The following is a 16,496-nucleotide window of genomic DNA, read 5'->3' as shown; positions in this document are numbered from 1 at the left end:
TGGTTCGGATGGGGCGAACGCGGGGTGATGCGCGGGTGCAAGGGAAAGTCGCATTCCATCGAGATGCGCAGCTAGACCGGGGAATCAAACTGGGAGAGGTAGCAGGAAGACGCTGGACGCAGGCCACTACCAACCGGGCAACATGGAAAGCATTGGGGGATGCATATATGTATTCAGCAGTGGACGTCCTATGGCTGAGATGATGCTGATGAGTCCAACTGGGGACCGTTCGCTTCAACGGTTGGACTCCCGTAGATTAGTGACGTATTTCGTAACTACCATTATATACTTACATTCTTTTAATCATAATGAAGTAATAGATTAATTTGGTGATTGTAATAAAGCCATTACATAACAGAACAATTAGTTAGAGCTTGTGCTGATAACTATGACTCAAAAAGTGCTAGTCATCATTAGATTGTTATTATCATTTTTGCAATTTATTATATTAATCAACTCACAATTAAGTCTCTGGCAAACAGCCGGTCGTGGCAGCAAGTGTTTGTGGAATTTCCACAGTCCACTTAGTAAATAGCTATAGCTGCTACCACGTATTGAGTTGATTTAAGGATCTAGCGTTTAATTTCTCTTTATTTTATCAAATTGTTTATTTTATCAAACACTCATTCTAGTAAGTATATACATTTTGGAAGTTAACAATAATTGTTGTTCTGATTGTGCTATCTGGAGCCTAAACTAGGGCCACCTTGTATTTTACTAGCCTTTTACTAGTCATAATGGAGAAAATTATAATCAATTGTCATATTTGTCATCCACACAAAAGAAATTCATTTCACAAATATTTTGAGTTTGTACGTTATTAGGGCCTTACTTAAATACAAATAAATGACATTTGAGATTTGATTAACACTCTTAAAATGGGGGACGTCCTAAAAATTTACACTATCAACGAAAAATAACTATTTTCAGTTTTTCTTAATTTCAAACCACTGTGCAGCGGCAACTCCCCGTAACTGTGCCGTAACGTTGGGCATAATTTTGTATAATCCTCCTAAATATAGAACACCTTAGCCGGTTGGCTGGAAGCCAGTTACGACGTTACGAGCTAAGGTCAATGCCAGTGATGCCAGTGAATGGATGATTCAAAGGTGAGTAATTAATGGTAAAGATAGTTACGTACACCGATGCATGTCGTGCCTTTATGGCACCTTCGCGGCCTGATCATCATTAAGGCCCGATTTTCACCAAGGCGGAGCGGAGAAGTATAAATAATGTAATCTGATCGGTTATTCAAAACACTTCTCCGCTTCGCTCCGCTCTGCTCCGCTTTGGTGGAAACCGGACCTTACTATCAGATTAGATGCAAGCCAAGAGCTTCTCCATTGTGAGTAGAAATAGTGGCATGACTTTGGATGTATTTATGTAGGTACAATTCTTGAGTTCGATTTCTGTCAGAGTCCTATTTAGTACTATATTCAATTCTAACAGGAATCGAACCTGCAGCTACAGTAATCACCCACCACTAACCACTGACGAAAGCTGGTGTCGACCTAACAGAGACGATAGCCTAACAGTTTCGGTGCCAATTGCAAGATTCGAGGGTAGCTTGTTCAATCAAGTAGTGGTCTAAATTGAATAAAATATTTTTGAAAATGTACTAGCCATGTACTAGAAATAGCTAGTCAAATCCCGTAGAACTTTTGAACCAAGCATTACTTGGCTTATCTGGAGGAGTTAATAGGAATACTTACTTTGGATAAAACAAATCACTTCACTGTAGTTAACACGGGTAGGAAAAAAACCACCAACCGTCGTTTTATGACGCCTTATCCAACTCTGTTTGTTATTGCACCCAAGTGTAATTGCTCAGCTCTTTTGAGAAGGGATTTTCAATTTGGTTGTCTACTACACCACACTACCGACAGTAAGAAACGCTCCTAATTACAGCTGAATCAACCTTACTCCCTGATGTCAAAAATTCCAGCTATTGCTTTTAAGCTATCGACATCAGAACTTAATTTCTGACTTAGGCGATTATCACACTGCGCCATGCTCCGCCGCGATACGCGGGACGACAGATTTAATCATTGTATGCAAGTACCTCAGTTTGTCTAGCAAACACGCGCGGCACAACACACTGACAACGCGTCCGCGCGCGGGATTTTTTATATGAAATCACGCGGACCACGGCGCAGTGTGATAACCGCCTTACATTAACTTTTTACTTTATTATTAATATAGGTACTTTGATAATTCAGATTCCCTATGTGAAAATTGCAACTAATAAATGGATAAAAAAATATCCTCAACAAGAAAGATGTAGGTATCTCTTGATGGTGAAACCCAATTAAAAAGGTCCTTTGCCTTAATAAATACCTACCTACTTACATGGTACCTCTATGTACTTTATGTGTTTTGGCTCTAACTTTAAAAGTAGCCGTCTTTTTCCTGGTATATTAAGGTTTTGAATGCTAAGTAACCTACATCTGTTTAATGCTCATTTTATCAACCGACTTCAAAAAAAGGAGGTTCTCAATTCGACCCGTATGTTTTTTTTTTTTTTTTTTTCTATGTTTGTTACGCGATAGCTCCGCCAATTATGAACCGATTTGAACAAATCTTTTTTCAGCGTATAGGTAATATCTCAAGGGTGGTCCCATTTAAATTTAATAATAAAAAAAACAACCCCCAAGGGTGGAAAATTGGGGATGAACTTTTTTATACGCAATATCTCCGCCGATTATAAACCAATTTGAACGATTATTTTTTTGTTGAATAGGTATTATCAAAAGGGTGGTTTCATGCGAATTTGAAGAAAATATTTCACCCCCAAGGGTGGAAAATTGGGGATGAACTTTTTTATAATATACATTAAGAATATGGTCTCAATGTACTGCCTACCTTCAGTGGTAACATCAAGGTAATAATTAGTCAACTAAAAAGCAAGAAATAAGTTAAATTTTATAAAAAAAAATAAAACCGACTCCAAAAAACCTACACTAAAAAGCAGAATAATAATTACTAATTACCTACTTATTTATTAGGACGAATTATTAATATTTATGTAGGTATACCATGATTGATACTTTTGGAGTCGGTGCAGGCAAACTTTACATGTTTCATAATCTTGGCACCGACTCCAGAAGTATCAATCATGGTATACCTACATAAATATTAATAATTCGTCCTAATAAATAAGTAGGTAATTAGTAATTATTATTCTGCTTTTTAGTGTAGGTTTTTTGGAGTCGGTTTTATTTTTTTTTATAAAATTTATTACGTATCTATTAGTTAACTTTCCTAGTTTCCTTATCATTTAAACTAAAAATGCCACTGTAAATGGCAATAGATAGAGGCTTCGTCAATATATAGAGAGAGAATGATTATTTAGATGCAAATATCATGAAGGTTTTCGTCGATATGTTACGAATTAGGTAAGTATGTACTTAAATATGTAGAGGTTTGAAAAAACATAAGTACCTAACCCTCCTTCTGATAAAAATAAAGACGTGTTATTAATTTTAACTCAAATATAGATACATACGAGTATGTAGTATTATAGTAGTTATTTAACTTAATATTGTACCATCTATTTAATTTCTTTGTGACAAGATAATTGTACAAAAGGTGAGAAAACCCTTGTTTTAAGGAAATTTCCTCACTCAATTACTATAATTAATGTTCTAAAACTGGTAAACATTCGTCATCAAACCAATAGTTATTCGATGAAGTATTGTTGCTCCGATTGTTCTGGTAACTGACAAGTTATGGTTGAGAAAACGATTTCATTCTGTCATAATTTCTTAGGATTGCTATCCGGCTAATGAACTGGCTATAAATATTAATTGATAATTATTTACCAACTTATTATAGCCTTCGTTGTGGGTCACGCAAGGTATTCTGTGTGATTTGTAAAAAATCAATTAGCTTAGTTAGGGCATCATCATCTCAGCCATAGGACGTTCACTGCTGAACACAAGTAGGTTCACCGATGATTTCCATGTTGCCCGGCTGGTGGCTGTTAGCGACCTGCGTTCAGCGCCTTATGAAATTCCTGCCACTTTCACGATGTCGTCGGTTCACGCTGCGTTTTCCAATACGGTAGGTACATCCTTGAATAGAAATTGAGAAAAACTGGAGATATCAATTCAGACACCGGACCTATTGTAAGTAATATAATTTGACGAGCAGGTAATTTTTCTACCATAATATTGACTTACAATAGTTAAGAAATGAAAATAATAATAATACATACATTTATTTTCGTAACTTAGTCTAATAATATACAGATAATGGTAGGAACTTCCCTTTAGGCAAGACATTGCCTGTGTTGGGAAGAACCGCTCCTCTTCACAATTATTCACTTAACTAGTAAACTAAGTTAATGTAAATCCATATAATATGCGCTACATGCGCTACGTTTGATGCAACAGTTAATTTATTTATTTCCATTATAAGTACCACGCTCTATATTAAGACATTTGTTTAGCCTATTATAAATTGTAGCAGACTGCATGTGGTATTGCCGTCTAGCGAAGTCCGATTTTACGGCGGGAATTATGGCAACTTTATCCTTTCGCCTACCGGTCAGCAGACTGTCATCAAAGGGTAGGAGTTTGTGCATTTTAAGAACTATATTTGTTACGTAAAGTTTTCTAACCGATAGAAGGTCGGCCTCTACATAAAGATTATCAGTGGGGTATCTGTATGGTTTAAACAACATGACTTTTATAAGGGACCTTTGAGCCCGCTCCAGACTTAGGAAGATAGTTTTAGTGGCCGAACCCCATACTGATATGCAGTATACCAATACCGATTGGGCTAAGGCAATATATGTCTGGGTCAGTAATTCTTTGTTCGCGACATGACGCAGGTTTTTGAAAGTCCAGATTAGCCTTCTCACTCTTTTCACAGTCAGTTCTACATGTTGGTGCCAGGAAAGACGCTGATCGAGGAGGACTCCGAGGTATTTAACGTAGTAAGAAACTTTATCTATTCCAGAACATGGGCAGTTAGTGACCGATGGATTGCCGCACTTGTGAATTTTTAAATTAAAATTTAGAGGAGGTTGGGATCTGATGTTTTTACTGAAACAAACATAGTGTGTCTTGGATGTGTTCAGAGTAAGAAGGCTTGCATCCAACCATGCTGCCACACTGGCCATCCCCAATTCCGCCAGTTTCCTCACTTCGGACCAAGATTTGCCGGAGAACAGAATTGCTGTGTCGTCTGCGTAAGAAAACACAGAACCCTTAGGAATGTTTCTCTGACAGAGGTTATTTAGATATATCAGGAAAAGGGTTGGAAAATAGTTACCACCTTTTGACCTTTCAAGACTTTTAATTATAATAATTAGTAGATAATTTACGTAGGTAAATTATCTCTTAAGCCATTAAACAGTCACATCATTACAACATTATATAACTTACCAGATATAAACGGGTATTACAATAAAAGGCGTCACAATGTTTACTTTCAGCTGAAAAACGGTCACTACTTCCGAACAAAGGCCTACATTATGCCTTCTAAGTTCTACTTACTAGGGACTTTCCGCCGCCATCCATTCAACGAAATACTTACATTGATTTTTTTAGAATTTATTTATAAAATGACCATAGATACAGACTACTCCTGTGGACAAACGGACAGACTCTACATTTAATATTTTTGCGTATAATATCTATAACCTTATTGCTTTCACTGAGAACGATCCTAAGATAGCATGATGCGATTAATTAAGTTCATAATTAGTGGAAATTGCTGGCATTGTCTCCGAGCGGTGGCATATTCGATTCCTGGGCGAGACACTTCAAGGCGTAAGGAAAACGCAAGTTAAGTAGTTTGTCGTAATTTTAATGCTACAAATTAGATCTAGAAGTAGGTTTTCTATTAAATTATACTTTCCGAACTATTAAATTTTTCTTTCAACGAATTGCTTACTTATGAATCCCTATTCTACGAAGTATAATTGACCTAGGTTACTTAATAACTTTTGCCCGCGACCTCGCCCATCTTTTTGATGTCACTGACTAAGACTAGACTATCAGACTATTATATCGCGCGCGGGGATTTCCCTTACAAAAACCGGGATAAAAATTTGAGAATGTCCAATTCCCAAAATGTCCGACGGTTTCAAAATGTCCAATTCCTGAAATGTCCGACGGTTTCAAAATGTCCAATTCCCGAAATGTCCAATCCCCAAAAAGGCCAATTCGCGTTCAGTGCCTCAGTGGTTTTAAAACACATTATTTTATGGGTTGGAGATCGCAGTTTAAAAGATTGATGTTTTTCAGAGAGCGCTGCTGCCCGTTCTCTGTTTGATGTGTAGTCCCTAAATCGCCTCTTACGCCCGTATCCGTATTCACAAACATTACTATGAGGTCTCACAGTGCGCGTGGACGCACAGGGTGACACATGAACCAATCACAGAGCTCTAATCAACGCTGTGCGTTCGATTTTCTGCTTCACTGAAGCAAGTATCGTTTGTGAATACGAGTGTGACTCTCACCCGCGGGAGGTTGTAAATTTAATCTTACCGTAGTAGTGCACAATAAAGAGCTAGGTACAACTAATATGGTTAGCAGTACCTAAGTACACAAAAGGTAAAAAGATTAAAAAATTTCGTAATAACTAAGAACTAGACATAAAACTATCACGATAACAGTGTTGTGATGCTGTCATTTTGATAAAATTACGTAATTATCTTTCTTTATAGGTAATGTACATGCAAATATACATTCAAATATACTTTTTGTAAATGAAATTAGTATTTAGTTACTGTCGCAGTGATCTCTAGATACATAGTTAGGTAGATATTATTAGTACTTATTATCATTATAAAATACTTGTACGAATAGCCAATGGCTGAAGCGTTTTGATAGCGATCACCAAAGTATAAGATATACACATGCTCAATACTAACACCAAAGACTCGAAGCTCGAAAGCTCGACTCAGTTATAGTTCTTGCAACTCACGAAGGCGAGTGAGCTTTACTTTTTGTGTGTACGTGTCATGCACATAACTCATAACTTTCTGAACAAAGCATCCGATAATTATTTGATACAGACTTTGTTAACCTACGTTTAAAACTGCAAAAATGATCGTTCATGTTATGTTAGAACTGATGGCCGATGAGGCAGATAATTTCTCTAAAAGCGGCCATTAATTACTGTTTATTGTCCGTGGTTCATATCTTTTTCATAAAGGTTACTAAACCTTTGTTTGTCACCTGTCATCCGCTTTGCAACGGAGGGAAGTCGAACCTTAACTTCGAACTCCTCCTATGTTCTTCTGATTAATCTCGTTGCGGGTTCAATGACAGTTTGACTTTCCCCCGGGACAAACTTGACCTTCACTGGTTGGGTTTTTATTGGCGGTCAAGCTGTAGATCCTGGCTACACAGGAGTTGCAGTGGTGGGAAAGAGAGGTGGGAATAGTCCTGTAGAGGCGACCACGGATCGAAAGTATGCCGAAGTGGTATGCCTTTCACTGGGTAGACCGACGATTTTGCGATGGTCACAGGAAGCACTTGGATGCAGACCCGCTGGTCGTACGTTGTGGAAGTCCTTGAGAGAAGCTTGTGCAGCTGTGGATGTCATTTAGGCCCAGAACAGACGGTGAAACGCAACTGCAACGAAACTGCAACTTTCTGATGATTCTGATGAATGAAACTGAAACTGAAAGTTTCAAACTGGTCGCGTCATGTGTGGTCTCTCAACGGACGCTATGGCAGAAACTTAGATGCAACTCAAAAGTAACTAGCAGTTGCAGTTGCGTTTCACTGTCTGTTCTGGGCCTTACCCGAAACGACCTCAGTAACTGCATACAATATTAATTCACCATGCTTAAATAATCTATTATCTTCGACACATTCTTGCATCGGATATAATAGTGTTCCATTGTACGTAGTTGTCCAACTGTTTTTCGTAACTTAGACCTTGCTTTTTCTTTTATTTTCTTTAAAATTTGCATTAATGACAAACTGTATATTAGCAAATTCATGAAATTTATAAACCGGTCCAAAGTTATGGGTGGTCAGAAAAAATCCAGCTACTTGGCTCGTGGACCAAGCTAAAAGTGTGTGTAAAATCATAGCAAATGTTGTGATAGGGATAGAGACATGCGATTTTTGGTTTTACAAAAGTAATACGACAATGAATAATAAAAACCACCTGTTATAGGGGCATTTTTTGGAGAAATTTATCAAATAACCAAAAAAATACGAATTTTTAAGCAGATTTTTTTCATAAAGTATCATTTTTTATTATTTGTTGGCATTTTCTGGGTATTTTATGTATTTTTTTAGCATCGCCTGTTATTTAGCACTATTACTGTTTTTATTTTATCAGGATATACCTCTCAGTTTAAAAGTTATTACGTTTTCTTTACAATAAGTAATTGAAAGAAATAAAAATCTATAAAAAAAATTTAAAAAATCTCAAAAAAATTTTGACCTCTTTTTTGTCGATTAAAATAGGTCTAGTTTTACCTCAATTCATATGTGCACTTTATCGCGACTCACACTGTATTGTGGTAACGAAGGACAACTACGGAACCCTACACTGCGCGTGCCACGACACGCACTTGGCCGGTTTTTTTTTAGTTATAGTTTTGTATGTTTTAACGTTTTGTTTATTTTTACGAAAAAAAAATCTATTAATCTTTAACATAAGAAATCAGCATGGCAAAGTTTGGTTTGCAAAAACCCAATTTTTTTGTTTTTAAATTAAATTTTAGTTTGATCTAAAAATCTACGAACCAATTCAGTTTTGGGCGTCGTTTCTAAATACAGGCCATAAATCATAAAAAGTTTTTGTATTTATGCACATACATTATTGTAACATAACTTACTTAAAAGTTATTTTCATCGATCAGGGTCAGTATGTAGTCGATCGGCGCAGAAATGCTGACAGCATTTTTGAGACAGGTAACTGCTACCCGTTCGCGCTAAGTTTGCCGGTCCGTGGAATGCGCGTCCCGTCCCCCAAACGCGATTAAACGCGATTAATGTGTCTTATTTTACGCAAATACACATTTTTTATCAATAATGATAAATAAAAAAAAAATAGTTTGTTATAAGTAGTTAGAGACGCTTCCTTTAGAGTGACGTCATATCGCCAGCGGCAAACTTAAATCGAACGGATAGGTACTTTAGTGTCATCATCATCAACATCCCTGTACAGTCCACTGCTGGACTATGAGCCTCCTTCACTTAAGTGGAAGGTTTTGCCATAATCCCTACGCTTGGCAGGCGAGTTGGAGCTTGGAGCTGCTGCCCGTTCTTTGTTTAAAATGTGTAGCTTTACTTTTTAACTTTAGCGTAATTATTTAAAACCTTAAACCACAGTTTCAATCCTTTTGTTTTTCATGTAAATATTTTATTAAACGTATAAGGGTACTTCTCATTTACACTCAAATTTGATGGTCACACAATAATAGTTCATAAACGGTATAAGTTAGAACAATAACTTTGAAATCAGGTGATAACATATCTATTTAGCTACATACAAAATAAATTTTATCGTAATAGAAGCAAAAATAATACGAAAACATCACATCAAACGATACAAAACGGGGTCATTTTTCGCGTTCTCATCGTGTCACACCTTCGGTTGCAATTAAACATTTGGTTACTGCATTCACAATTTTCATTCAATTTATGTGTAGCATATACTAAAATCATCGTAATTAAATATACTTTCCACACAATGTCTGTATGACTGTATGTATGTCTGTATATGTGACTGTGTATCTGTTTGTAAGATACATTTAATCTGAAGTTTGAGTTAAAAGTTGTACAACAAAAATACGAGGCCATCTGGCCTCAATAAATAAACATATTTTTTGTTGAGGGACTTTTTTTGTTAAGAGTTCTTTTTTATTGAGGTACTGATAATCCTTTTTTTTGCTTCTTTAGCATTTCAGAATGCCACCAGTATCACCCTTAAAACCAATTGCGTAGAATCTTGTAACTTAGTAGGTGACGTTATCGGTAAAATTTTATCTTGTACTTAAGTACCTACCTATTTATATTATGTTATTGCCTATCTATGAAATGTTATATTTATGAAAATAAGACAAAATATATGTTTTATAAATACTTAAGAGTCATTTACAGTAGTAAAGTTTGAAAAAAATATTGCTGTGAAGTACAGAATCACTTTCGTGGCATCAAAAAATTCAAAACGTTAAAGCTTCCAAACCAGACTCACTATTTGACTGATTTACTGAGAATACACTCTTCACATCAAGCGCTACAATTTTTGTTTACAAAAAGTTGAAATAAGTTAAAAATAAAATTTGCCACGAAGGTGACGATGAGAACCGTGGCGATGAGAAATAGCCATAAAGATGGCTGTTCTTTAGTCTTGCTAAAACTCAAGCACAGTCTGGCCGATTTAACTAATATTGTTTTTGAAATGTTTGTCGGAGTGCAGGGATGGTTTAAACTTTGAGAAAAAAGAAATATGTTAGACAAACAATTTACTTTAAAAAATCTAGATAACGTAGACTATTCAGATAATCTAGATTTTTTTAATCTTTATAATGTTAATGTTCTAAATAGATAACTTGATACGTTTATTGCCCAAAAGTAAATTAAGAAATCATATTTATGGTGAGCGATCTTGACCTGGTTTTTGCAGAATAAAATAAAAGAAAAATATTTACATGAATTCTAAATAATTTAAAACACTATGGTGTCTACGTGTACGTTTAAAACTTAATATGAAGTCGCCTTTTCTTCCACTAAAAGAAAGAAAAAATAAAGGTACAGAAAAAAACATTTACTTATTCCTCTTTTTTGTGAAGTCATAGGAAGTCATTAACATTACCTAACCGATAAGTTTAATGAAGAGGTTATTACCCAAGAGTCCCAAAACAATAAAATTGTGAATTATTTATATATATTCCCCTGTGATTGGAGATTTCGCTTCCACCTTCGGCCTGTTGATCACTTTCCATCAGGTGAGATGCAGGCTCCAGCTTCTTCGTTATAGATACCTAAAAGATACATGTTGCATTTACTTTTCAGCTATGGCACGTGTCTGCAGTGCACTTCAACATGGTAGCCCTGGGCATGGGCATGGGGTATCCCTCCTCCCTGCTGCCTGCCCTCAGGGCACCAGACTCCCCCATCAAGCTTGATCTGAACGCCGCTTCATGGATATGTAAGTAACATACGCCCGTATTCACAAACGATGCTTGCTTATGTGAAGCAGCAAATCGAACGCACAGCGTTGAATAGAGATCTGTCATTGGTTCGTGTGTCACCCTGAGCGACCACGCGTACTATGAGACCTTATAGTAATGTTTGTGAATACCGGTGATAATAGAGCGACAATAGCCGAACGGTGAAGGGGTCGGACTGGCCAACTCTTGATCCTTATCAGTATATTTCTCAGTGAAGAACTTACTACTACTACTTCTCATACTGACCAAATGACCGGTCATTTGGTCTTCTTCACTGAAAAGTATGGCCGTCTTGAATTACCAGAGGTAATTTGACTTACATTCCTCACGCTGGATAGACGGGTCAATAATTGCTTTATTAGACTGACCCGTTATTAGAAACATTTCGAGAGGTTTTGCATTGCGTCCGATCCGATTTGAACTCCGTCAAAATACGGATTTAGAAAATTACTTTATTAGAAGAATCGGATGACGTACTCGTATATCGGACCTAGTGCGTAAACTAAGTACTATACAAAAATTCTATGATAATCTCGACCATACTGTCACGGATTTGGATTTGGATCCGAGGTAGCTCGAATATCTTTCTACTAGCACCAACACAAACTAAGGCCCACAACAGACGGTGAAACGCAACTGCAACGAAACTGCAACTTTCTGATGATTCTTATGAATGAAACTGAAACTGAAAGTTTCAAACTGGTCGCGTCATGTGTGGTCTCTCAACGGACGCTATGGCAGAAACTTAGATGCAACTCAAAAGTAACTAGCAGTTGCAGTTTCGTAGCAGGTCGTATTTGAAAAAAGACGTTTCTAAAATTTTTCAATGCCACGTGTAAAAGTTTATTGTGAGCTGATACGCTGTTGCAACAGCAATAGGAATATCCAGTCAAGCTATTTCTGTAGAACGAATCAAAGATAAGAGACGTGAAATTGACAAAATATTCATGACTCTGACAATACTTATTGACGACAACAATTCATACATTATAATGCTCTGGTACCTATAAAAATATGACCTTCAATAAAAGGAAAATGACCTCTCAAAGATTTCCACAATGACCCTGAAATGCTTCCCGCGATCTTAGATTATAATCTAAAAACAAATTGATTCGGATATAAGAAGTAACTTGCCCTACAGAGGGTTATAGGGTTTGGGTTCTTTTGAAACTAGCTGCTTGCACTATCTCATCTCTAGTAGTAAAACCACACACACGTAATCATATTTTTTTAATTTTTGCAGCGTCATGTATAGGCTTCTCCTCAATACCTGGCTACATCGTCAGCTCCTGGCTCATGCACGCCTGGGGCCGGCGCGTGACGTGCCTGCTCATGCAAGTGCCCGGCGTTCTTGGCTTGCTCTGCATCTACTTCGCCAACGACTTCTACCTGCTCCTCCTGGGCAGGCTCCTCGGGGGATTCACCGGCGGTGGCAATGTATCTCTAGGCTCTGTCGTCATCGGAGAATTCTCCAGCCCACAGAACAGAGGCATGTTCCTCAATCTCAAAACTGCCTCACTCTGCACTGGTAGCGCCATTGTCCACGCTCTCGGCCACTTCTACCACTGGAGAACACTCGCGCTGATGTGCACAGCGCCCTACATCATATCCTTTGCCATCATCTGCACATGGGTGGAGAGCCCCGCTTGGCTCGCCTCTAAAAATAAATTTCAAAAAAGCCAGGACGCTTTCTTGTTCCTGCGAGGTGATAGTGACCATTCTAGAAGAGAGATCTCGGATTTGATCAGAACACAACGAAATAAGACCCAGCAAAAAAAGAAGAAAGTCTGTCGATTGGTTTTGGACTTCTTCAAGAAATTTGGAAGAAAAGACTTTTATAAGCCCGTATTTATTTTGACCGTCGGCTTTATCCTGCTTGAATTCAGCGGACGCCATATTTTTCCGGCGTATGCTGCGGATATTATTAACCAAATTGCTGGAAATAAGGAAGAGGCTTTCTACTACAATCTAATTATAGATATTATCATCGCCTTGAGTGCTACCATTTCTTCAATTGTAGTCAAACTGATGAGGCGAAGACTCGTGCTGTTCACAACTGGTTTTGCATCTGTTATTGTAGTTTTATTATTATGTGTCTATCTATATCTTAGTGCTGAGGGCATAATATCTAAGGAAAGGTCTTGGGTGCCCATTACAATATTCGTTTTGTACTTCATTTTAGTAAATCAGGGCAGTGCTCCGATACCTATGGCTTTGTTAGGGGAACTCTTGCCCTTGGAGCACAGAAGTGTGGGGTCTAGTGTCTCAGGAATTACGATAGCGCTTCTTCTTCAATTTGGTTTATCGGTAACTCCATATTTGATGCAGTCCGTAAAAGTTTACGGTACATTTGCAGTTTTTGCCGCCATGTCATCGGTGTGTCTAACTATTCTTTACTTTGTATTGCCTGAAACGAAGGATAGAACTTTACTCGAAATTGAAAATTATTTCAAAACTGGTAGATTTGATGATATTGATGAGGACGATGTAGAAACTAAGAAAATGATCTTAACTGAAACAAAGCAGTGAAATCAACGAAAAGGGAAATTATACGAAAATATTTAGAGCAGCGAAATCCCTTAAATCTACTATATAAAAATAAGTCGGGTTTTCCTTCCTGACGCTATAACTCCAGAACGCAAGAACCGATTTCCACGGTTTTGCATTCATTGGAAAGGTCTCGGGCTCCGTGAGGTTTATAGCCGCGCGATAAAGCTTTTCTGTGACAGACAAAATTGTACGCGGGCGAAGCCGCGGGCGGAAAGCTAGTCTGAATCTGAAAATCATCATCATCATTTCAACTACAGGACGAGGACGGCCACTGCTGAACATAGGCCTCCCCCAATGATTTCTATACTGCCCGGTTGGTAGCGGCCTGCCAACCTTCTTTGCTTATGAGATCGTCGGTCCACTTTGTATTTGCGTGCTAAATATGTAATTCAATGGGTAGAGCAGCTAATACCTATTGCGCATCAATGTGAACTATAAATAATAATGTGCGAATCAGATTGTTTAATGTACCTAAGCTTTAATAACTTATTTTTTTTATGTGGATTTACCAACTCCTGTTAACATTACTTTTATTCCAGTAATTAGGTAATTAACCAAGCATAGGATGAAATCCTATTTCGAAATATTTTTCCAAGACCATTGCCTAGTCATTTGTTGCATTGTGAGACTTTATTCTAATCTAAAGTTATGACTTTGTAGTAAACTGTCTCCAATATTTGTTTATTCAACATCAACACTAATTAACTTGATAGCAGAACAAGTGGACGTGTTTGCGTGTTCTCTAAGTGAATTCACAAGGACGGCTTTGGGTAATTACTAGTTATAAAATGTAAATAGATACTGTATGGTTAGTTTTTAAGTTATTATTAAGCCTACCTAGATCAAGTTATGCTATCGCATTAGGTTTTAAGTACCTGTAAAGATAGTGATAATGTGTGTGGAAATAAATAAATAAATAAAAGAATATTTTATAATTTACATAATTTTAATTAAAATAAAATTTTGTTAATTAGTCTGTTTATCTTATACCCGTATTATTATTTTACCCGTGAGAATACCTCCTAAACAAGAAAACAGCATTACAACGCGATCAAGCTAACTGCGCACCTCGCTTGAATGTGACTCTCCGTCACACTCACCCGCACCGCACACCTCGCGTTCACCCCGCCCGTACCAGAGCGTCAATGTGACGTCACGGCAGCCTGGTGCGCAGCGCAGTTAACTCGATCGGTCTGTAAATAAATGCACCTTTGTTTAAAATTCCCAAACTTCATTACCTTCATGTTAGGTAACTTCATAGAATATTCATCATGCTTTAAAATACTTAGTTTGTTATCTAGAATGCATTAAAAATAATTAATTTTATTCATTGATTTTATTGGGTCAACTGTTTTTTTTGCAAAATCTTATTGCAAACAAAGGAAAGGGAACAAAGACGTATCTTTGTTTCCTTTCGATTAAATTTACTTTTCAATGAAATATTGTTTAATCAACATCTGGCAGTCCTGCAATTTACAATTCGGACTAAACCTTAATGTAGTTGAACCAATTACTTACCACTAGCCTACTGAGGGCCCTAGGCATTTAAGGGCAAAAAGGGATACTTAAAAAGAGATATTATTTTCAGCGATCACAATAAGTATTCACAGGTAATATTACAACGGCACGGAACGAAACCCTTAATACGGAACCTTAAAAATAAATAAATAACACAAAAACCCTTGGAAATGGTGTAAACAATTGCTGGTAAGGCCACCCACACCGATGACGTCATTATAATAGCAATCACACAGCAATTTATTTAAATGAGTAAAAAGTGCAAAATTAAAAGTAAATAAGTACTTACCTTACTGCTCACTAGTCAACCTTCAAATATGTAGATAGGCTTTATTTATTTCTACCATCCACAATTACCTACTTATATTCGGCCTCCCTCTTGATGGACCGACGATCGGGTGAAGGTCGTGGGAGGTGCCTGGATACGGGGCGCAGGATCAAGAAGAATGTGCAATCCTTGAGGGAGGACTTCGTCCTAGCACAGAATACAATAGTAGCAACAGAAATTGCACTCCTTTGATCTACGAGTAGATCAGATGCCGAAATGTTAATAAATAAATGCAAAATTTCCAACGCATTCAAATCCAGTGCATTCGAAATCGCACCTTACTCTACGCTTTTGTGTTCAGGTTCAGGGGGCCTAGTGTGAATTTACGTCAAACGCAATCGATGTCGACCGCGTAGAAAAGTGACATTAAAATGTATGACGGATTGTAGAGCGCCCCTAGCGGAAACTTGCAAGAACTAAAATCTTTATAATATATTTTTAACGCGTTCGTTAGTGAGGACATTGATGTAAACTCACACTCAGCCCGCAGAATAAAACCTACCACACAGCTCAAGCGTCAGGGTTTTATCGTTCGTTCGTTTGTTTCAGCCGAAAGACGTCCACTGCTGGACAAAGGCCTTCCCCAAGGATTTCCACAAAGACCGGTCATGCGCCGCTCGCATTCAGGCAGAGTTTAAGGAAAGTAAAATTAGTAAATATCCTACTTAATTTTAAGAAGTTTAAATTTCTTACCATCTCCAAAGTATGTAGCTATTAATAAAATTGTACAGTCGTTTGTTACTCTATTTTAATACTTTGCCAGAGAGTGAACACGCCCTAAACAAGATTTTTTCTGATTAACCTTTTGTTATTTTTCCACAAGAAAACCGCAAATCAATCTATCTAATTGTATTTGATAGTTCTGCAAGTATAAAGTCCAGTAAGTAATTTTGTAGGTATAGGTACACACAATCACAATGGCATTACTGATATTTATTTTATACTCAA

The 16,496-nt window shown here is 37.3% G+C and overlaps 2 protein-coding genes across 3 annotated transcripts in view; one reads left to right on the top strand and one right to left on the bottom strand.

Annotated features, from left to right (window-relative positions):
• The window catches only part of LOC114365923 (facilitated trehalose transporter Tret1-2 homolog), a 96,500-nt gene extending 82,742 nt beyond the window's left edge, over window positions 1-13,758 (top strand). Inside the window, exons 1-3 of one of the 2 annotated variants that reach the window (XM_028322644.1) lie at window positions 8,859-8,888; window positions 10,995-11,130; window positions 12,396-13,758. In XM_028322644.1, the coding sequence (XP_028178445.1) occupies window positions 8,865-8,888; window positions 10,995-11,130; window positions 12,396-13,681 (1,446 nt within the window). In that variant the 5' untranslated portion in view covers window positions 8,859-8,864 and the 3' untranslated portion in view covers window positions 13,682-13,758. Of the gene's footprint in view, window positions 1-8,858; window positions 8,889-10,994; window positions 11,131-12,395 lie in introns of those variants that run through there. The other variant, XM_028322645.1, reaches the window with a different exon arrangement.
• Window positions 1-16,496, bottom strand: part of LOC114365922 (facilitated trehalose transporter Tret1-like) — a 56,409-nt gene that overhangs the window by 30,717 nt on the left and 9,196 nt on the right. The window lies entirely within an intron of this gene.

Source organism: Ostrinia furnacalis, unplaced genomic scaffold (assembly GCF_004193835.3).
Source record: "Ostrinia furnacalis isolate ACB-3 unplaced genomic scaffold, ASM419383v2 OfSCF7680, whole genome shotgun sequence".
Lineage (NCBI taxonomy): Eukaryota > Metazoa > Arthropoda > Insecta > Lepidoptera > Crambidae > Ostrinia > Ostrinia furnacalis.
The sequence above is the reverse complement of the archived record's forward strand: the minus strand, read 5'-3'. Positions and strand labels throughout refer to the sequence as shown.